Source organism: Ciconia boyciana, chromosome 1 (assembly GCF_034638445.1).
Source record: "Ciconia boyciana chromosome 1, ASM3463844v1, whole genome shotgun sequence".
Lineage (NCBI taxonomy): Eukaryota > Metazoa > Chordata > Aves > Ciconiiformes > Ciconiidae > Ciconia > Ciconia boyciana.
The window spans coordinates 34,053,201-34,076,216 of NC_132934.1; the positions used below are offsets into that span (position 1 = coordinate 34,053,201).

A 23,016-nucleotide genomic window follows, 5' to 3' on the forward strand; every position below is an offset into this window, starting at 1 on the left:
TCACTTTCTTTTAGTCATATTTTGGATTTTAAAGATAACAAATAACAAAAATATTCCATGAATGAAAGTAGTCCAACAAAACTAGTTCTTTTATGAACTCTCAATTTCCTGTAAATATCAACCCAAATTGTAATACAAAGGAATCACTATTAAGTTTCTAAAGCTACAAAAATACGAGAATAATGTACAGATCATTTATTTCCATTAGAATAAAGAATAAGTGTTTAAAATATGAGTGCACATATCACAGCTTTAACAGGAAAAATGTTTAAACTATCCATGATTCTTTTATACCCATATAATCTATAATAAAATGGATATAATCCTGTTCTTCAGTTGGCTGGATGGTTCTCATGGCTTCATAAAAAAGGAAGGTGTGCATAGTACTGTAGATAGATTTACTTTAAGTAGCTTCACTACCTCATTTTAATGTAACAAAATTTCAGAGAAAAATAAATTCTAGGTGTGTTTTTCAGAAGTTCTCATACCACTTGTACATTTGGGATGTATATCAGCCAAATCCTAGGACTTCAGAATTTTTACTATCATGTGCCCCAAAATAGCCAGAACAAAAAAACCAAACACTTAAAGCAGCTTATTTTAATATCAATGACCAGGACCAAAGGTGTCTTAAGTTTTACATGGGTTATTACCTCGCTCCACTCACTAACAGACCAGGTTGGACATAAGAATTCATTGCAACTCTGTGTTATGAGTCTTGGAAGTTCCTGGCATTCTCTGTCAGGAAGATGACGACCCAAATTGTTCATACAAAAAGCTTCTCTGGTTCTGACACCTCTTTCACAGCTCCTGGAACACTGCAGTGTATAGACAATATTATGAAACAGGAAACACAACATGATAAAACCAGGTCAAAATACATTATCGGTCTCAAAGGTGAAAGACATTAATGATTGCATTAGACAAATGTATTCTACATTTAATCCACAGACTGTTAATATGTTCACGTGAGATAAATTTGGCACTTTGTTTAGTAGTTCCAAGATAAAACCCTTTAATGAAGATTAAAACTGAAATTGTACTTATTCCTTTTCTCCAAAATACTCCCAGCAGTAAATTATTAAGACTGTAAATAAAATATACACCTTTAACCACGAGATCTTCTCTGCTGACTTCCAAAACCAAGCTGCAAACAATTTAGCTAGTTTCTTACAAAAATATGAGGAAGTTGCTGAAATATAAAGATTGGTATTAGCTCCTCCTACAATTCTGCATTTGTCAAACATTATTTTCTTTTAGTTACTTAAACTAAAAAAAATCACATAGAAATAAAAATTTGATATGAATGCTAACCAGAACTATAATTGTACAATTATAAGGTTTTGAATTTGTACCTCTGACCATTCTGTATAGTGCCAACTTGTTAACATACAGTCACCATGGCAGGGCTCTCTGGTTGGTGGTTTTTGCTGATCAGCACAGTACTTATCATCCACTGGAGTACTGAGTCCTTTTGAAATAGAGTACTTCATGCAGTGGATCTCCATCGACCGATACCCTGGGCCACACTTTGATGTGCAGTCACTTTTGCCAACATTGTGCCACCTACAAGGATAAACTGTAGGTGAATAAAGCACCCAGAGAATGTACCAGGAATTGCCATGTAAATATAGATATGCATTTTAGGGAACAGAAAAAAACTGTAAAATCTACCTCATGGCTGGAATTTTCAAAGCAATATAAAAGAATTTGACTCATAGGCTTAAAAACATCTTTTTAAATTTAAAGGATCTTTTGTCTTAATCTCCTAGGTGACTTTGAAAAATGTAAGCTATAATTCTAACTGTTCATCCTCTGAACACTTCAGCATGGGCTTTCTTGGAGCGCAAAAACACAAGTCTGTTTCAAATTAGTTCCAGTTGTGGGTACAATTCTGGTGAAATACGTATTCTGCCCAGTAATACAAGTTTTTGCACCAGGATATATAGAACAGATTCACAACCCTAACAAAAGTCTTTGTACTTTACCAATAAAAATTAGATAAGTACACTAGTTCTACTTAGATTCAGAGGTGTAAACCTAATGTATAAACCCATTATACCAACAGATTTGAGGAAAGGAGGGAGAGACGGAGGGAGAGACGGATTTGAGGAAAGGAGGGAGGAAAGGAGGGATGAGGGAGGGAGAGAGGGGTGGAGGGACAGAGGATAAAGCAATCTGAATTATTTTGTTTCAATCTCTACCAACAACAATCTATAAGACCACAATAGCTCCATCAGTTAGGAACCTCTTTTTACCTTAATTCACACTCTTTATTACACTCCTCAAAGACATCTGGTACAGTGGGTATAAGTTCACATCTTTGATCAGACACTACCACATGATCACTTTTACGTATGCATGTCATTCTTCTTCTTCGAATACCTTGAAAAGGAACCAAAAAAAAGCAAATAAAGGGCTAAAATAAGAGTGCCTTTTTACACTAATGGATTCCATTCATCATTTAGGAATTTAACTGAGATGATACCCCATTAACACTAATCTTTGTATGCAGCAGATTCTGTACAAACATGCTGCTTTGTGCAGCTGACTACATTCCAGGTGGAGAACAACTTTGTTCCAGTCACCCCTGACATCTCCAGGCTGTACTACAGTGATCTCACAAGGATATCAACTTCCAGAAAAGTGCAAAAGTGCAACAGTCCATATACTCATCAGGCTAAGTATTCCAAGTAATTAGCTAAGTCTGTCCTTTGCTAATTACTAAATTACCAAACCACCATGTTAACTTAGAGGTTGTGATCCTTTTCTTTAAGGAAGCAGAAAATTTGGTCATGAGGTACCTAAAAGATCTGGAGTGCGGGGAGAAGTATCACAGTTGACAGATGCTCTGCTTTTCTAGCACGTGAGCATATCTACAGCCTGACTCAAAACAAGAAGAAACTCACAATCACCTACCTCAAGTACAGGCATTTCTAGCACCTGCTAATAGGAGTATCTATCATTATTCTGTGTACATACACTTTATATGTACACTTCATACATATTGCGGTTTTATTTTTACACTGGAATGGCCTATAGAATAACAAAATTGTAAAAAATTGTAAAAAAGACCTTCAAATAGCTTCACCCCAAGTAGCAGATAACCAAAAAAGACAAAGAAATATATATAAAAGATACTAGACAAATCAGTCAGTGACCACCTGGAAATATGATAATGGAAGCCTAATACGCTTAGTAGGTATACCATACTGCCTTCTAAGGATGCATTAGACTTGATTCAACTTTTTTTTTTTTTATAAACCACTCCCATGGCTACAAAAGAAAGGAACACAAATGTAGTTTTGAACATTGAATTGCATTGCATAAATACTGAAAATAGCAAAACAAAATCAGAAGCCATTCTGCCCTCAAAGACTCTGTGCACCTAAACTTTACTGAGAGTGCTGAGTTTCCTCCTTACAAGTAGGGGTGAAAAATCTGAGTACTTAAGACTAGTCCCTTCCTAAATGCCATCAGGTCTTTGGTTCTGGTGACAAAAGAATTCACAGTACCTTGGCACATCCTGCTACAGTCTTGCCAGGGTCCGTAAGGATCCCACGTAAACAGATCCCTTCTGTCTTCTATTGGGATATTGAATGAATAACGCACATCAGGGTTGTATAAATTCCCTACACACAAAACCTTAATTGAGATAAAATAATAGCTGGTTTTCAGTGAATTTGAACATAAGATTATGAACATAATGATCATGTAGCAAATTTTCAAACTTATGAAAAAAGTAAACATGCACCTGTAAGGTTAGCTCTTCTTCGATTCTATCAGTGCTGTTAATTCGTTCTATCGTATTGTTTGAACCACTGTACTCAAAAATGGCTCCTTGTATATTGATTTCTCTTTTTGACATGCTTACAACAAAATTTCCATTCAAGATAAAATTTCCATGAATATCAGATAAAGCTATAAGTAAAATAAAATATTGGAAATAAAGCATCTATTTAATTAAAAGGTTCTATCAATAAAAATTCTTAATAATATATCTTCTCATCAACACTTATCTTTATTTTAGTCCATGTGTAATACTTCAAAGTTGTATCAAACAGTTTCTAATACATTAATACAATCCTAACCATCAGTAACTTTCACCTGAGCAGTTGTCATGGGTTTTCTCTGCATTAACAACACAACTTTAATAATATTTGTTCTGCTGAAAGGTTGACTGCAGTCATCATTTTTAAATTTATTTAGGTTTTGCTACTGTAGAAGGAAACAATTAGTATCTATATTTCTGGCCTTTCTACAGCCCACATTCTTGTATTTGCAAGAGCTACTTCTAGTGAAGTGGCTTTTAAAAGCAAATTTTAAAGTAAAAATAAATTAAATTATTAAGCATTTATAATAATAATTTAATATAACAACAAATTTATTACAATAGTAAAGATGACTAGCAAGTTAAAAATTAAATCTAAAAATAAAGTAAATTTTTTAGTAAAAGCATGCTATTCAGGCATTACTACATTTTAAATGGTAGCTAGTGTCAGGGGGTGAGGGTTGTTTCTGTGTCCTGCAAGATGCATGTCCAACAACAGGGCAACAAGTGGCAAGGAAAACATTTTGAATACTCTGAAGTTTGTTGAGCAGGATGGTAATGGAAGAACAGACAGAAGGAAAATATGCACCAATATACTCTCGGTACTTCAGATATAACTTAAGTACTGCGAAACAGAACAACCATGATTTTTGGTACAATGTGCTTGTGAATTCTTTCTTCCTCTCACACACTTGCAAACCTATTAACATGTGATCTTTATACTCAGACACGATAGAAAAAGAGAAATGTGAGACAATTGATAAGTTTGCTGAAGATCAGACTGCTTCATTTATAAACAAACTGTATGCTTCCAAGGTTTAAAACCACAAATACCTGCAGTATTCCTGAGTTCATTTGTGGAATTTTAATTAACATTGCCACAACAAAGTCAAAAATTGCCAAAATGATGCAATGTGCTACAATTCCTATTCTCTGGCAAATGAACACACATGTTTAAGAATTAGAAACCTAACAGCATCTCACTCATTTTTCCTAAAACTAGTATCTACAGAGAGTCTCAGGCAAATGATGATACAATGTAATTAGATATTTGCTCTAAAGACTTTATCAGACTTCTGACAATATATATCTAGAGCAGACCTCTGGCAAGAGCACAAAAACTATCCATCAATGTTATACACAGGAGGCTTTTACCAAGGTAGTTGTCATCTTCTGGTTTCCCTGAGTAGCTGTGCTGCCGAATATCAATGTTTGTTGCTCCTTTGGGAATATTTACTACAACATTGTAACCTGCAATGTAATTATTCACAAATTTATTATATACAAAAATAGTCAAATACTAGTAAATGTGAACATACATTTAACTAGTTTTATTCACAAAACCCTACGGTGCACTAGTGACAACCACTGCTGAATGCCCTCATGTTTTAGGAAGGAAATGTGAATATCTTCATGCATATTAAATTTCTTTGTTGATGGTTTTTGTTTTGTTTTTTAATCAGTTGAACTGAACTTTAATTTGCATAACTCATTAAAATTCTGTTTTAAAAAGCTGTTTCTCACAGATGCTAATCACAAATTCAAAAGGATTCTTGTGTCTAAGAAAAACTCAATATGGCAAACACTGGAAACAAATAAACACAAATGTGCAATTTGAAGCATTAATATAATCTTTGGTAACTTTTCCACTTTTTTTGTTGTGTTTAAAAGTCTTGCTGGGTTTTAACTTTAGTTAATTGACTCACCTTTGTGGGTAAAAATGTAAATGGCAATATCCTTTTCAATGTCATAATTCATTAACTTCCCAGTGCTTTTAATCTATTAAAACTATGCCATGCATTTAAATGAACATTTAGTTTAATCACAGGTCCATCACATTTACCAGCTGGGGGCAGCACTGCAATTGCAAATTGACACGCTGCATGCTCTGCATAAACACACAGCGTTTGGTCAATCTTCCAACATATTGGGAAGAAAACCAAAACACATTCAAAAAAGCCCCTAATCTCACACACTGAAGACCTTTGCTAATAGAATGAAAGATGACAAAATATGGGAGGAAAGTATAAACAAAACTGCGTAGCATGTTGTCAAGGATACACAGGAGACTAGACCACATACTAAGGCACTGAGAATGACAATTTTCCAGGAAATCCTCAGGTACTTTAGTTTGATGCAATAATAATAGCCAGCATAATAATTATGTGTACATAAGTAGATTACCATTTCCTAAATTGGGAGCTAAGGAAGTTAGTATTCCGTTGTAATGAATTTCTGATGACTGTTTCAGTACTGTTTAAACACTTAATGTCAACATTATAACTGTATGAATACAAGCATTCACCACAGGCTGCTATTGTGTAACTCCAAATTCTGCCTTAGTAACACGGCTCGTGTCAGTATGAAGAGGGACCAGGTGAACTTAGAAGACGACCACCAAGCATACAGACTTTAGCATACTTATCTTGTAATGTATAACTCATAACTCTTTGGAAAAGAACGTTTCCTCAGATGGTGTTTTCAGTCATTAGCCTAGGGATGTCATAGGCCTCCCACAGACACTGAAGTTTTAGTGTTCAGCTAGCTACCACCTCTTGTTTGCATTGCCGCACTTCTACCTGAGCACAGCTGAGTGATAATCCCAAATGTTTTGCATACTGTCCAGTAGTATAATTCAGTATCACCTTTTATACACTATAATTCCAAGAATTTGAACATAATTTAAACCATTCAACTAAGTCTAAAACCAAAATAATAAATTAAGATTTTTCTCATCCCAAAAAGTTTTTTCTTTTTTGCTCCAACTTCAGTTAGGAGCAAACAAGTCTATGATGATACAGAGCTGATAAACAGCAGAGTGACAGTCTCAACCATATTTGTATAAATGGCAGTTTCAGTGTAATGGTCAGTTGTATCATAGGTATTTGTAATATAATTCATGTGTTACCTATAAGCAAAAAGAGCTTTCATAGTGGTGGAAAACAAGAACACTGACAGTCCTTTACTCAGAATTATCAAAATAATACATTCCTTTCCTTCATTGTTTTGACCAGATGTTCAGAAATCCAATCTCTAATAAGAATAGTTGATTGTGTCTTCTTGCAGCATCTCAGGATGGACACATACAAGAAAAGTTACGTGTAATATGTATGGGAAGGGTAGCTGAATCCCACCATTAAGTTTTTTGGTACTTTTTGCTTGGCACAAGACCTCTGCTAGGAAAAAAAGAATCCAACAGGATACTGGGCATACTTTCCTCTTTGACCAGCAATTCCTTTGTTCTATGAAGATCCTGTTTGGCAGCTCTCCAGGTATATTTTTCACTTCACCTGTGGTCTCTTTCAACCAGTGAAGCAGCATGAAGGAGCCTTTGGGAATTCAATATTAACATGGAGACTTCTGTCCTTATGTTTTACGCTCTGACTACTGAACTGCACTGCTACACGCATACAATAGTCTCTCCATACTTCCCAGAAAGGACTACATATAGAAGAACTATCAGTAGCTCTATTACAGAAACTAAATCAAAGAAATAGGCATTACCAGAGTTATTCAGAAGAGTTTCTCATTCACTACATGCCAATGAAAAGGAAAGAACATAAACATTGCTGCCCATGTTCTCTGGAAAGAGAAGGCTCACATTTCACAGGCTTTTTCACTATAGGAAAAAAGGAACCTCATCAGCTGCTCACACCACAGACTTCTCGCTATCTCTTTACACAATCAAAAGGAGATGTTGGAATAAGTCCTTCAGCTGCATAGTTTCAGATGAGAGAATGCAAAGTGCAAAGCAGGAAGCATTCTTTCTTTTAAAATACTTTTACCCTCATCATATCTTTTATTCGTGCCTTTTGTTTTGACGTTAGATCAGACTGATTTCCCCCCGCCTCGCCCCTTGAACGGGTCAGTGTGTCACAGTGTTTGCCTCTGCATCCTTGAGAGGGCACATGTGACTGAAAATCACAAATATTTTTTGTTGGCAGAGGCCCAAAAGAACACACACTGAAATCCCACTTCCTCAAATTTAAAACAATTTCTAAGCCATATTGAAATGTACATTAAGATTTAAAAAAACAAAACAAAACAAACAAACATACCATAACGAGCACTGTTGAAAGTACCTGCAAGAGTCTTACATGAAGAATTATCACCACCACAGATTCCACATTTGTCTCTCCTTGCCTTGGAATTCAGAACGTGATCACAGCCTGCTTGCTACAAAAAAAACCCAATAGCCCTGTGTCATTCATCCCAATAGAAAACAATGAAAACAAACAATGTAAGCTTCCCACTCCCCAAAAATATTCTTATTCACTGTATATATCTGGTCTTCCTTGGCAATTCATTAAAAACCTTTTATGTTTTTGGGTGCTTTAAGGGAACGTTTAATGTTTAAGGGAGAAACACAATAGTGTTGTTGTACTAACAATGTACAATCCAAATACACTTAATACGTCAAGAACTGTATAAGAATACATAACAGTATGTAAAGATTTTGTATAAAAATGTCAACATAACGTATAAATTTTAAGTTATATTTAAATTAAAAAGTCTTGGAATCCTAAAAGCAGTATGTATGTGTACATGGTCATCAATTCTTTTAAAGTCTGTCATTACTGCAAAACAAGCAAAGGAATACATGTAGACTATGCTGGTTAAACTAGCATAAGCACAGTTATTGTTTATCTATCTTTACTTAAACTTCCTTTTTTTTTTTTTTAAATTATGATAAACAGGACAATTCTCTGGCATTTCCTCTTTCCTCTTGATTCAACATCATAAAAAAGGCTACATTTTCTCCTCATCCAGAATTTACTCAGTTTCACTGCAATCAGCAAGACAACCTGAGCTTGACAAAAAACTCTTGAGTTTTTCTAACATATGAGTTTGCTTCTCCTAACAAAATCTTGTGGCACTTCCATAATTGCTATCATGCAAAGAATGCTGAAATGATCCCTTTCAAGGGTCCGTTCCTCCTGATTTTGCAATGAAATAATAAATACGTAATCTAGCTACCTTTGGATTTTCTACTTTTTTACTTCTTTGATGGCAGAAATATGACAGCAATAAGCACACAGCATGCTTCGTTCCTCCCTTTATGCCAATTTGGGATCAGTTTCTCTCTGCTCATTTGGACAATATTAACTCTCTCACATATCAGGCTTAATGAGGAAAGCCTGCAGGTCTTCAGATTCAACTGTATGTTCTTCACTTAATTGCCTCCATTTCCAGATCTTTAATTTGGTACGGTTTAAAATTAACTTAAGTAAACTCAAAACATCTTGCTTTACATACTTTCAGTAATGGTTATTTGGATGAATATTTAATAACTACTTTACCATCTGTTAAAATTGATTTTAATAATTAATAAGTTTAGATTTAAATACCCTGCATAAGCCTTGAACACAAAGGTCATTGGTTTCTGCTCCACAGGGAGTACCATCAGCAACTCTGTCCTTCAGCTGATAGTAGGAAGTTGTTCCAGAAACTCGGCAAAAAAGTTTACAGCGATCTTTCATAGAAACTGGAAAGAAAATCCAACAGGTTTCTTGTCTGTTTTAAAACTTTAAAGTAACATTTTCATTTCATTAATTGAAAAAATTTATAATTACTTACTACCACTGTATTTTGGAAGCCAGCGAACAGCAGACGTAAGACCATTGATGTTAAAGTGTTTGCCATCAAATTCAGAGCACTGCTGCTCCCGGAAATCTTTTTTGCCTTTTGGACATGAATCAGTATTACATGATCGAAATTTCATCCGGCGTCCAACACAGTACATTCCTCCATTTCTCGGTCTAACAAAAATAGGTAAATGTAAAACACTCTCGGTTTCTAAAATTGCTGTTTTCCATGAAAAGTGGCTCGAGCCACTGATCTAAAGGTGAAAACCTCACACAGTTTTCTGCCATCTTTTACTGACTTTCCCACACACACTCTTGTCTTCTATTGCACTGTCCATGCATTTATATTCATGTGAAGAAAATAAAAAAGTCCATGTAAATTACTACTGCTGAGGAAGGTGGTAATCAAGCTACTGATGTTTATTAATGTCTATTACATTTTTATTTCTCTTACACTCATAATTATTTTGCCTGGGAAAAAGCATTATTAACTTTAAGGCTTTCATCGACTTAGCTGGCATTACAGTCCTATTTTTACAGAAGCAGCACCTCCCTCAGTAATTTGAAATTATTATTTTACACAGTGACAAAGAAAGGAGACAGAGTTAGGAGCTGACACATTCTTTTCTGTAGTCCTAATATCAGTTTTAGTTTGGGGATCAAAAGAACTAAGAAGGGAAAATTGTGGAAAAGAGCCCATTTACTGTAAAGTCTAAAATACATTTCCTGTTATAAACCCTGCTACACAATACTTCAGTATTAGCATGTTCTTGGGGAGGAAAAAAAAAGAATAAATCAATGGCATATTGATACTGTCAGTTACGACAGACTGACAGAGGCATATCTAATGGGAATCTAGTCTACTGCCTCTTACTCAGAGAAAATAAAATAACCTGGGGTTGTTTGACTGAGGTTCATTTACCCCACTGACAATATCAAGACAAAATGACTTCCTAGAAAAACACTGAAACTACCCAGGCTGCAGCTGTGGTTCTGCTTCTGGAAAAGTTAAGGGTAAAGTTCTCATTGACTTTCACTATAGAGAATGAAATCTGTGTTGAATTATTCAGTCAATGGAAGTTTCTCATTATAAAGGTAAGTTGTAAATGACTCTGCTATAACCAGTGCTCCTTGTGGGCGTTACTGGTGATAATGTTGTGAAAAAGCCTTAAATCAAAGCAAATCAAGTGTTTCACTAAAAAGATGACTAGAGAATACATCTATTCCTATTTCTTTTTGCAGCTTTTACTCCAAAGAAAGCATCTCAATGTTTAAAGAAACCATCAGCATTTAGAGTAATGCTACAAAAAAGATCCTACCAAAATAAGTCTTTAGAAATATCTATAAATATGAATATATAGTGGAGACAAGAGTAATCTAAAAGTTCTCTGCATATCAGAGTCTGTAGTCTAATCTCTCTTTTCAAACATGGCTGATACAAGCTTTTTTTTTATTGGTGCTTTGAACTAATTCACGCAACCCACAATACCTTCATTTTGTTTTGAACCAATCCATTATGTCGTAATATCTTCATTATGCACTAATGTAAACCACAATAAAAAACATACTCTGGTCTATTACACAGCCTGGTGGTGCTCTTGATTCCACCTCCACAAGTTCTTGAACATGAGCTATAAGGTCCCCATGGTCCCCATTCTCCATCTACAGGACGTGTCTCCATTTCTCTGCTCACACAAATTCCATGGCGGCAGTGCTGCACAGTTGACAAACAAAATAAAATTTGTAAGTAAGTCAAGCAAAAGGTTACTGGATATTTCAGGCACAGAAAGAACAAAATTTAAGAGCTCACTGCTCTTAACCTGGGTCTGGACATTTTCTAAAATGTTCAAATTCCTTTAAGATATCTTACCCAGTAGTCATATTTTAAAAAATGCTGTCTAGAGTTCTTCGCTCTCTATGAAAGCTACTGGATGCTGAACATATCTTTAGGTCTTGTCACTTTATTCAAATGCCTATATAAGAATCTCAAAATCTTGATCTTGAATTCCTGATATGTTTTCACGCACAAACTTCAAAAATAGATGTACAGTCGTCTTGCATGTATGACATTCTTCCAGTTTAATTTGGAAACTAATGCTGGTACAAAAAGTGAAAAGGTATGATAACAAACCACCAAGAAATTCAGGGTGTTTTGAGCACCTCGATAGCTAAAAAGTTAGTGGGATTGTTTGGGAAAAGCACACAAATTTTCAAGCATTTAAGACCTTGTTTATACTAAAGCACGATGATGCTATAGATTCAAGCTTAAACTCAGACTTTCACACCTATAACAACAGGTGTAAAATTTTATTATTATTATTTATTTATAGTTTACAATAATTTTATATTCACTACTAATTTAACAAATTTACTATTGCATTAAAACTGAATTAATATTTAAAGAAAAAATAATTCTTAGAGCAAGATACTACATTGCAATGACTACTGTGTTACTTCAGATTTTATTCCTGCTGAAGAACTACCTATTTTCAACTAAAAACTTATAAAGGTGCAGTTTTCATTTCATCTGCTGGGATTTACATTATTAAGAAGACAAAGATTGCAAGACTATTCTGTTGTGGTCATGTCACTCATGAGACTTCACCACCCCATATCTGTAAACTGTTATTATTTATAGAAAGTTGTAATAACTAGGTTGGTTTTTTTTTGGAAGAATCAAGTGATCAATCTCTTGCTTCTAAGTATTTACTATCTAAGTCCCTGACTCTGAAAATATTTATCCACTTCAGTGGTTACTCAAAAAGTACATGACTAAAAAGTCTAAATGAGAATCTTATGATTGGTGCATGTGTGACTTTTTCCAAAGAACCTGCAGGAATTACCAGCACTAATCCTATTGATGACTTATGGCAGTTGGAATTCTAATTCACTTGTATGCTTTAGAAAATCCCAAGTGGTACATTTGATCACGACACAGTAGAACAGTTTACATACTAAAATTGAATATTTACAAGATCCTATAATGTCAGCACTATGTCTCCTGCTGACTTCTATGTGGATAATGTGTCCTCAATTTTGTCCTTGACTCTACACACCCTCTTGAAGCATCAAAGACTGCCCACATCTGGAGACAAGACACTGGGCAGGATGGACTACATGGGGTCAGTGCTCATACACAATAGAGAGAATTCTTTATTTTAGATGACAGTTTGCAGACTCAGGATTAGACTGATCATTAGGTTTGTTGTCAGGAGGTATTCTCCTAGTCATATTGACAGGGAGTAGCTTATTCCATCTTTCCCTGCAGTACATACATGGATCAGTCACTAGAATCACCAGAACAGATTATATCAACTCAACTGCTTGTTATTTCTGAACCTTAGGCTTTGCCTCACTGCTTTCTGTGACACAAAACAGCTTTGAATTACCTTAAAGTCTAGAAGGGTTTTGGTAACTAAAGTCTCTGGCACATACAACAATTTAAGAACCTCTGATACACAGAAGATAATATAATTCAAGGATTCCACCCCTTTTTAAAACTAAATTAAATGTTACATAGAATTTCTCAAGAGTTATTATAATGTTACAAATTTATTGTAGGAGCTATCAATTAACAAATTTTGCTGAACACACAGAAAAGATGTGTGCAATATTTCTGAATATACCTGAATGACACAAAACTCAAATGTTGTGAAGTGGTTTTATCATTGCATAAAATAATTCCTAGAAGCATTTTTTCCCTAATTAGTATATGCTTTTATTATATTGATACTTATGCTCATACGCTAACCATCATTTTGCTCTCAAAATAGGAATTTGTCACAGAATCAGATTATCCTGAGTCCTGCCCGAGTTCCTAATCCAACTTGCCGATAAAATTGCCTGCCTGTGTAATTCTTCATTACACTGACTCTTGCACATGAGCCATATCTTTCAAGCCCTGAATGCCTTCCTCTAAGAATATGACTATTCAAGGTGATTTTCAAGCCCAAAGCTAACACAGAACAAAAGCTAGATCTATCTTGTCATGCAACCATTTAAATGATTCAGCAAATTGGCCAGATCATCACTTGCTTGATGCTAAGACTAATGTTTTAACTTAACACCAAAAAGACACCTTTATTTCACTGTGTATCTGCATATGATTTCTCACTGCAGCACTTACTGTTAGTTTTTATTACTTTTTTCAAGATGCCCTTAGGGTACCTTTGTACCCAAACCTTCTAGTACCTAGCATCTAGTACCTAGCAATAAAAGATAGACTTTCACATACTGCAGCAATAAGGTAAATATGAGGAAACTTTAAGACCTTGCCCTTCCAAGAACCGTCATCAGCATCTGAGGAAATAATTTTTTACTACTATAGGCTGAAGATTCTAAATCTCCCTTCACAAAATGAAGACTGCATCCAAATATGGGACAGTGACCTAGAGTTTAGGTTCTTCTACCATCCACAAAAACATTTACAATAATGTGAAGGGAGACTTCAGGAAAAGACAGAGTTGTAAAATGAAATTTTATACCCACAACAGCATTATTTTGATCCATAAAAATGCAAAGCACATGTTCACATCTGGGATTTTAATAGCTTATTCAACAAACTTGTCTCAGCTATTATTCTGCTGCATTCCTACAGAAGCAACATGATGAAGTCACAGTAGAAAACTCCAGCACCAGACGCATTCCAGATGTTCCTCTGTGCTTGCTTGAATCGTTGCTTCACTGAGAATACTATGATATACAGAACTTTCATAAACTTAAATATAATCACTAACAATTTTTTTTCCTACATTTGCTATGGCAGATATAATGTATGCATCATGTAAAGTGGGTATCACTTGTAATTCCAAAGATACTGATTGCAGCAAGTGGCAACTCTGCTCTAGCCAAGGTCAACAGTTGGTTTTCTGTCAAAAAGGCAGAAATTCTGACCCAAATCCACATTTAATTATTATATCTTCAGGGATAAGAGGGAGGGTTAATGATTCAAATTTGGGATCAATGAACCTACAGGTACCCAGATTTGTATTTATTAATCACCTGCTTATAATAAGCAGTTTGACTCTTGCCTGTGGATTAAACTATGATTTGATAAACTAATTTCAGGTACTTCCAACTTATCTCATAGCTTATTGAACTTGCTAAATTTCCAGGAAAGCAATAATTTGAAATAAATTATTAAAGCGTTAATTGCCAGGCTATGCCCAATTTCAACTGAATCAAGGAGAGCAATAGATGCATGCAGAACAGGACTAGAGCACTTCTGAAATCAAGCACTTCCTACACAGCCTGGTATGACTCACAGGAGGAAAAGGACTCCAAGTTCACTCTTACTGCCTATATTTTCCAGGCTACTCCCAGAGATACACATGGGTTTTGAACATCTTGGGGCAAAGATTGAAACACCGATGGCCAGTGTATGAAGACATAGTTTCATGCATTGGAGCCCCATGTAGCCTTGCAGAAAAGGAGGCTCAGGAAAAACTATTCATCTATTTCCAGACACCAACACATTGCCATGGATGTTGCTGGAAGCTGCTGGTGCTTCTAAAAGGAAAGAAGATGACTGAACCCTGAAGACAAGTATGAGGAGAAAATGAAAAGGACAAAGCATTGCAGAAGTGGATGCGATGGTCTGTATTTTGCCTTCCAAATATCCCATTTTATTGTTCTGATTTCTTTTTGCCCTATAAAATACAATTTCTTCACTCTTGATATCCAGACAGGGCCCTGAGAATGACTATGAGCCAGTGAATAGCACAGGAAGAGAAAGTTGTAGTGGATTGAATGCGGGAAAGAAAAATGGGCATAGCTGGTGCCACAAAACAAATAAACACTAAACGCAGTGCTGTAGCACAAGACCAGTTCACTATAAAGCATCTGGCCTGTAGGTGAGGTCTGAGCCTAAACTGTCTCAATGTAGATTCCAATCACATAGAGCTGGGAAAGGAATATAAATCTTAAAAGTTACATAGATTCAGCACATAACCCCACGAGCAGAGAGTGAATATAAGAACACCCACTCAGATGAATGCAAAGTCCACAGATCTCAGAGCTGTTGCTTCTGGCTGTATTGATGTCTATGGGGTGTTCCCACTCATTCCCTTGAATGAATGTACTGCTACAGACTTCTCTCTGCCTCGTCTGCTGCAGGTGGATGTAAGGAAACATTTTGCTGCACATTAGACCTATGCCTGCTCTCCATCTTCTTCCTATAATACACATAGTCAAGAAAGCACATTGCTCAAAGAACTAAGATGAGAAGTGGGGCCTAGAGCATATAATAGTGAAAATAGAGAAGTTAGTAAAATGAGTATACAAGACAGAAGAAATGGAGCTTGGAGAAATGTCTAACTGAAGTTGTAACTATGGCATCTCAGGTCTCTATCTCTGTAGCATGGATTCTCAGACAAGCCTACATTTATTACTCAGATGACATTAATTATCTACAAACCCCACAATATTTTACTATTTTTTCCAACGTTTTCAATTTTTTCTTGCAAAAAATCTACATACTTTATTTCTCCCTTGATATATTCCCACAGAAAACTTTTAATTTTTCTGAAATCACATCTCATCAGAAAAGTAATTTACAAAAATCCCAGTTTATAGCAAAAATTCTTGGTTTGAGCCCTTAAATACACTTTACTCTGTTTTTACAGTTCAAAAGATCAGATCTACTGCTGCTTCCCAGATGGTTAACACATCCCCCTATCACCCAACTCTGTTAAAATCCATCCAAAGTTTTTATAGTTACTTTACATATACATACATATAATGAATTATTCTTTCAGATTAACTATCTTCACATGTTACATTCATGAGGTATTCAAGCAATGCAATGATTTTTGAAAGAAACCAATACATGGGTAATAACCTACAACTGAAGAGCAGCAAACATACCTCAGAATCAGACTGCTACTTCTTTTACTGATCAAAGCAATCCTTTGTTGGTCTGTATCCACATTCTCAATTGTCCTTGTATCCCTCTTCTTATGTGGCTATAAAAGGACTAGGATGAAATCTTAATTCACTTGACAGCTATCCTAGGTATTTTTAAGAGACACTAGCTCAATATACGTCTACAGTGAATAGAAGTAATAAACATTTCTCTCACACACACACAAGACACATGCTTTCCAATCAAACGATTATTTGTATCATGTGGATTCCTTCTTGCTGTTAAACAGCTTTTTCCAGACTTCTCTGAAATTTGTTTTTTTAGTGGTGTTTAAGTAGCAAGCTGCCATTATGTAGAACACTGGAACAGCTGCGGGACATGGAAAAGTTTGGATCAGAACCACATAGCTACCTCCCACCTCTCCCTTCTAGTGTCCAAAGAATCAATGGAATATGGGCATATTTGTATACTGCCCAGGAATCCAGGAAGGATCAGAGTGCAACCCTTCTGAGTGTCTCAAAAAACAGTAATTTAAAAAAAGACACTTTATTGGGTATTTTTGCTGTTACTTTCATAACAAAAAAAGACAACTTCTGAGAATGCCAATCCTAGAAGACAGATGGTTTCACCATTATCTTGAATCTTCTTTGGAGGTGGGTTTTTTGGCTCAGATGTGCATCACCAGCTCCAACAGATGAGTTACCATTACTGAAATATCATGTAAACTACACTGTGAAAAACTGCATCACTTCATTATACAGAAGTCATGATTCTGAGCCAGGTGTAAGTTGGAGATGGATACGTTTAAGGAGAGTTTGTGTACCAGTTGGCTTGTAACCAATTTGGTTACACATAATAGTGTAAATATTTCTTGTCGATAAAACTACTAGCTTGCTACTCCTTTTAATTAAGTCCTCCATAAAATGGGATTAAGTATTTTCTGTGAATGACATCAACCACACTGTGAAAACGGATATCCTGTAGATTTAGAATTATGAACAAATCCAGTGAATCTAGGGATTCTACCTACTAACATTATTTTGTGTTTTGGGTTTTTTTAAATCTGAACAAAGATATTCAACATGCCAAAACCTGAATCACTCTCCAAACTCACTTCTTTTTTGGAATTTCAAAAAGTAGGTAAAAAAACCCCTAAAACTTCCTATGCTCAAGGTGAGGAGAAATCTTTTGTACTATCCCAGAGTACAAATGCAAGTAAATTCCTCACTACAGAAACCCTTGAATAGAGTAGTCTCCCAAAAAATAAAAGAAACAGATAGTAAAAGAAAAGAAAGCAATTGAAAACATAATTCAAACAGATAATACTGACAGCCTGCTGGTCTGCAGAAATTTCAAAGCACAAAGAAATTTCTGACTAGAATGCAACAAGAAAACCTAAGAGAAAGCAGAGCAAAAAGATCTACTCTTAAGTTGTTCACATTCCCTAAACATCCATCAGATTAGCTCCTACCTGGAACGTGACGGCAACAAGAATTATGATGGTTAAGAGAAGGAAACCAGGCCAATTAAAGCATTCCAGTTTCTGTCCTAATGGAAAATAACTCTCTCATACATCTTGTAATACATAGGGGCCTCCTCTGGTATCTTGGTCCTCAGTGCAGCATATAAATACTTTCCTTATTGTGATTTATTATGTTTTTAATTTGTACATATAGTTTATACCATAGCAACAAAAATTATAACTGTATATATGAAATTCATTGTGGCATCCACTGAGCAGGCTACCTCCACCTAATCATACAGCATAGTTCTTAATTCTGAAGATAACCCCATGGTAACTTTGATTACAGAGACAAGATATGAAAAAAGCACTAACCATGTACTATTTTTCATGCCATTGTGCCTCATTAGAGAATAAAAATAGCATTTTAATAAAAACTTTATATTCTGGTTATATCATATAATTGTATTTAGGAAGACAATCCAGGAATGTATACCTTTGTATTTAATAATATCTCTCACAAAAAACCACCAGAAATACTTTCAAGCAATAACTAATATAGTCCTATGATGTGTAGAAATTCACCACTGCAAAACTAGTAAATGTTTACATATGGCTGTGCTGGTTTTGGCAGGGATAGAGTTAATTTCCTTCATAGTAGCTAGTATGGGGCTATGTTTTGGATTCGTGCTGAAAACAGTGTTGATAATGCACTGATGTTTTAGTTGTTGCTAAGCAGTGCTTATACTAAATCCAGGACTTTTCAGCTTCCCATGCTCTGCCAGGTGCACAAGAAGCTGGGAGGGGACACAGCTGGGACAGCTGACCCTAACTGACCAAAGGGATATCCCACACCATATGACATCATGCTCAGCATATAAAACTGGGGAAGAAGAAGGAAGGGGGAGACGTTCGGAGTGATGGCATTTGTCTTCCCAAGTAACCGTTATGCGTGATGGAGCCCTGCTTTCCTGGAGATGGCTGAACACCTGCCTGCCCATAGGAAGTAGTGAATGAAATCCTTGTTTTGCTTTGCTTGCCTGCACAGCTTTTGCTTTCCCTTTTAAACTGTCTTTACCTCAACCCATGAGTTTTCTCACTTTTACTCTTCCGATTCTCCCGCCCATCCCACCGGAGAGGAGTGAGCGAGCGGCTGTGTGGTGCTTAGTTGCCGGCTGGGGTTAAACCACAACAATGGCATGTCTACGTATATTTACTATCATTTTGTCTCTGAAGTACCAACTAGGCCAAAGAATTTAAAGGCTGCATCCTCTGCTTCAAGGAAGGTCTGTGTGATGTTAGAAGAGCTGGCAGAAGCTTAGATTTCCTATGGATCTTTGTGAAGCCAAATAAGCAAACAAAAAGCAACTGAAGTGATGAGACACAACGTGAACATCAATGGAGTGAGAAACTGTTCTCAGACACAGCAGAATCACTACCTATAGGCTACTGTCAGACTTAAGCACTCAATGTATTACAAGAGGAGGTGAAGAGAAATCTTCAGATACTTCAGCAGAAGTCCAACAAGCAAATATAATTCATTTTTGCAGGTAACTGTAGAATGAACAAAGTACAGTTTGATCAGCTCAAAGAAATTTGACTAGACAGCAAACTGAAGTAAAAGTGAAAGTTTTCTATTTTAGTAATATTAATTCTAGATAATGAATAATAGTAAATCTATAGAATTAATACAGGAAATGTTCAAATTCCCAAGAAAATATTTTCTTTATTCTCTATTAGACACTGAAATGTTAGGCTGCATTTTCCCTTTAATGTTTTAAGAAAACGCTACCCGTGCCTACTACTAATATTATATATATTAAGTAGTCACTGAGCTTTACAGATGCGTGTACCATGAGACATACAAAACACAATTCTCTTTCAAAATGTGTGCATGCTCATAGATTGCATATGGCAAGAAGATATTCCATTAGGAAGTGCAGGCACTCAGGAAAAGCTGTTTGCTCATTCACTTGAGAGTCTCTGATATTATTAGATTTCTATCTTCTTGTATTTGGGGGAAAGAAAGATACAAGGACTGTTAGAGCAGTCCATAGAGCAAGATCCACTAATCAGACACACGACCTGAAGAAAAACTAAAGATTACTGTGAAAATAAACTCACACGTCAAATCTAAGCTTAAAAAGCTGATACTAAAGATACAAATGCCTTAAACAGATCTTTTCTGTATTCATCACAGCAATAATGGTGCAAATGCCAAATATAAATTCATTTAGCTTGCGGGCAAATATTAATTACAATAACTAGTTGCCATGTCTTATTCCCATTAACATCAACAGAAACTTGCTGACTGAGCTTGAAAGGAGCTGCCCCTTAGACAGGAACAATGACAATTTGTCAGATTAATTGCTGTTCTTTCTTACATCTTTCAGATGTAATGACTGTAATTAGCTCTTCACTTCCTAGAGAAAACTGGTTTAACTGCAGTAATTGCATAAAATAGATTTTTGTATTCTTATGTAAAAGTCCTCTGATGTTGGCAAATTACAGTCAAGTCAATTGAACTAAAGATTACACATGAAGTTTATATAAAGATGAACTTCCTTTCTGATCAGTGACTGACTGAAAAATGGGCTAAACATTATAACACCAGCTGCATGCATAGGATTTAATCAAGCAAAGCTTCCACTGCAACCTTCAAATAACTTTTCCTAATCTTGTAAGAGAGAAAGAAATCTTCTGAGACAGTTTACCCACTAAATTGTTATCCATTAAGACAGTATTTTCAAATTCCTCACTACTACTGTCTTACCGAATACAGAAAAAGAAAAAAAAAATCTGTAAAGATTAAAAGTTATTGGGGGAAATTTAGTAATAACTGAGTGAAATGTAGCAGCCTATTATACATAGAAATTAAACCAGATATTTTTTTAATCATCTTTGAATCTACAAATCTACCAAAAGATAAAAAATTAACATTGCTCCCACAGCCCCTGAAGCTGACAAAACACACTACTATTAAAAGCAGCTCAACATAATAAACCAACCATACTTAAGGTAATCACTGTCATATCTGAACATGTCAAAAATCTCTGAAATATTTATGCTCACAATCCCCTGACAGGTAAGAAAATAATTCTATTTGCTGGTGGTGAACTGAGACATGGAGAACCCAAAGACTAGATCAGCAAAGAACTCAAGCACCTAATTCCTGTTCACTTCCCAAACTACATACAAAACCAAAACTAAACCCCTCAAATCTTCACTGATAACTCTGGATTCAACTAGCCTCCACCACTACTTCTGTTTCTATCAAGGTTCTGTAAGTGCCTTGACTATATCTACTAATTAGATATTCATCACCCTTATGGACAGCCTAAGAATGGTTATATCATCAGAGGATACAGATCAAGATCTGCACTCAAAAACAACCTGCCAGATGCGGAAGTAGTGAGCTGACCTCTCATCACCCAAACACTCTTTACCAAATAAACCAATGAGCAGGGTGTATGAAGTCCAGCTTCCATTTCTTCTTTTTTATGTGTGAAAGCATTCAATTCATACAGCCAGGTAGAGTCCTACACATCAGGGTATAAGTGAGAAGAGAGCTCCTAGTTTTTAGCACTGAACAGACCCAAGTATCCTGAATTATGTTAAAATAGGCAAGACAGAATATCAGTGTGACTTATGTTTGGCTAAGGCACTTACTGGAGTAGATGAAGAGGTACTGACAGATGCTTTCATAGAATCATAGACTATCACAAGCCGGAAGTTGGAAGGGACCCATAAGGATCATTGAGTCCAACTCCTTGCCCCTCACAGGACTACCTAAAACTAAACCATATGACTAAGAGCATCGTCCAGATGCTCCTTGAACTCTGACAGGGTTGGTGCCGTGACCACTTCCCTGAGGAGCCTGTTCCAGTGACCAACCAGCCTCTCAGTGAAGAACCTTTTCCTAATGTCAATCTGAATTTCCCTTGACGCAGGTTCATACTGTTCATACTTTGTCTGAAACAGATACAATGCACAAATATCTACTGGAACCGGGATACTAATCCAAATACTCCTTCTTTCCAAAGAAGTGTACTCCTGTATCCAAGTCACTCGTACTTAATTTGTTTTGGTTCAGTGATACAGCCTCAGCAAGACAAACTGGGGGAAACACACTTTTGGGATGTCTTGTTTCCAGGAAATTCACCTTTGGAGCACTACTGATGAGGAAAAAACCCAACTTGTTATGAATTATCTGAAGTTTTCAAACAGAAGGGAAGATGGTAACTTTCCCCTGACATCTTCCACCTATTTTTAACCAGTGTTGCATCTGTAAACTTTTATCATTATTCTCAACACACAACTTATGTTATTTATGTCACAACATTACAGACTAAGAGAAACTGCAGGTAAAATCAGATAGATACTGTTTACACAATCAGTATGCTACAGGTGCAGTATTGCCACACAGCAAGCACTGATCTTTCTTATCTATATCTACGATTTTGCCATATGCAAGTACCAAGAAATATGTGCGGTCTTACCATTCCCACACCACAAACTGTTCCATCAGCCAAAGGCATGTGCTGAGTACGACAACCCTTGTGAACACCTTCTGTGCTCGTGCACCATAAGCGTTTGCACTGTTTCTAAAAAGAAAACAAGATTACCTTTGTTGTACCTGTAACACCATTTTAGACATTAGTTGGTATATTTATATTGTTTTCTCATACTATGTGAGTTTAGTGTTTGCTATTAGTACTATGATTTTTCACAGATAAAACCTGACCAAAAAAGAAAAAAAAATTTTAAAATGGATTTTGCATAAGGCCAGGCAGGAATGTGGACTATTTGCAACTGATCTCATTAGAAGTAATAGATAACTTCATTTTCTAATTCGGTAGATAATTTAATAAAAAAGCATGTAAGAGATTACAGCTGATACTATGCAGCACAGTTTGAGTATAATCCCCAGATAAAGACGCTAACTGGAATTATTTTTAAAAATACACTGACTAGAAAATTAAGAAGAAAGCCTCCTTTTCAAATTGTTAAAAGACTCTTAATGGACAAATAACCTCTATGGATTACAAAATTTACA

The 23,016-nt window shown here is 35.8% G+C and overlaps 1 protein-coding gene across 1 annotated transcript in view; it reads right to left on the bottom strand.

Moving 5' to 3' along the window:
• Positions 1-23,016, bottom strand: part of ADAMTS20 (ADAM metallopeptidase with thrombospondin type 1 motif 20) — a 103,740-nt gene that overhangs the window by 41,674 nt on the left and 39,050 nt on the right. The window contains exons 11-21 of the mRNA XM_072876036.1: positions 22,460-22,564; positions 11,205-11,350; positions 9,629-9,810; positions 9,400-9,536; positions 8,110-8,227; positions 5,207-5,302; positions 3,755-3,921; positions 3,516-3,645; positions 2,259-2,385; positions 1,356-1,566; positions 654-818 (exon numbers count right to left, since the gene is read on the bottom strand). Coding sequence (XP_072732137.1) covers positions 654-818; positions 1,356-1,566; positions 2,259-2,385; positions 3,516-3,645; positions 3,755-3,921; positions 5,207-5,302; positions 8,110-8,227; positions 9,400-9,536; positions 9,629-9,810; positions 11,205-11,350; positions 22,460-22,564 — 1,584 coding nt within the window. The remainder of the gene's footprint in view (positions 1-653; positions 819-1,355; positions 1,567-2,258; positions 2,386-3,515; positions 3,646-3,754; positions 3,922-5,206; positions 5,303-8,109; positions 8,228-9,399; positions 9,537-9,628; positions 9,811-11,204; positions 11,351-22,459; positions 22,565-23,016) is intronic.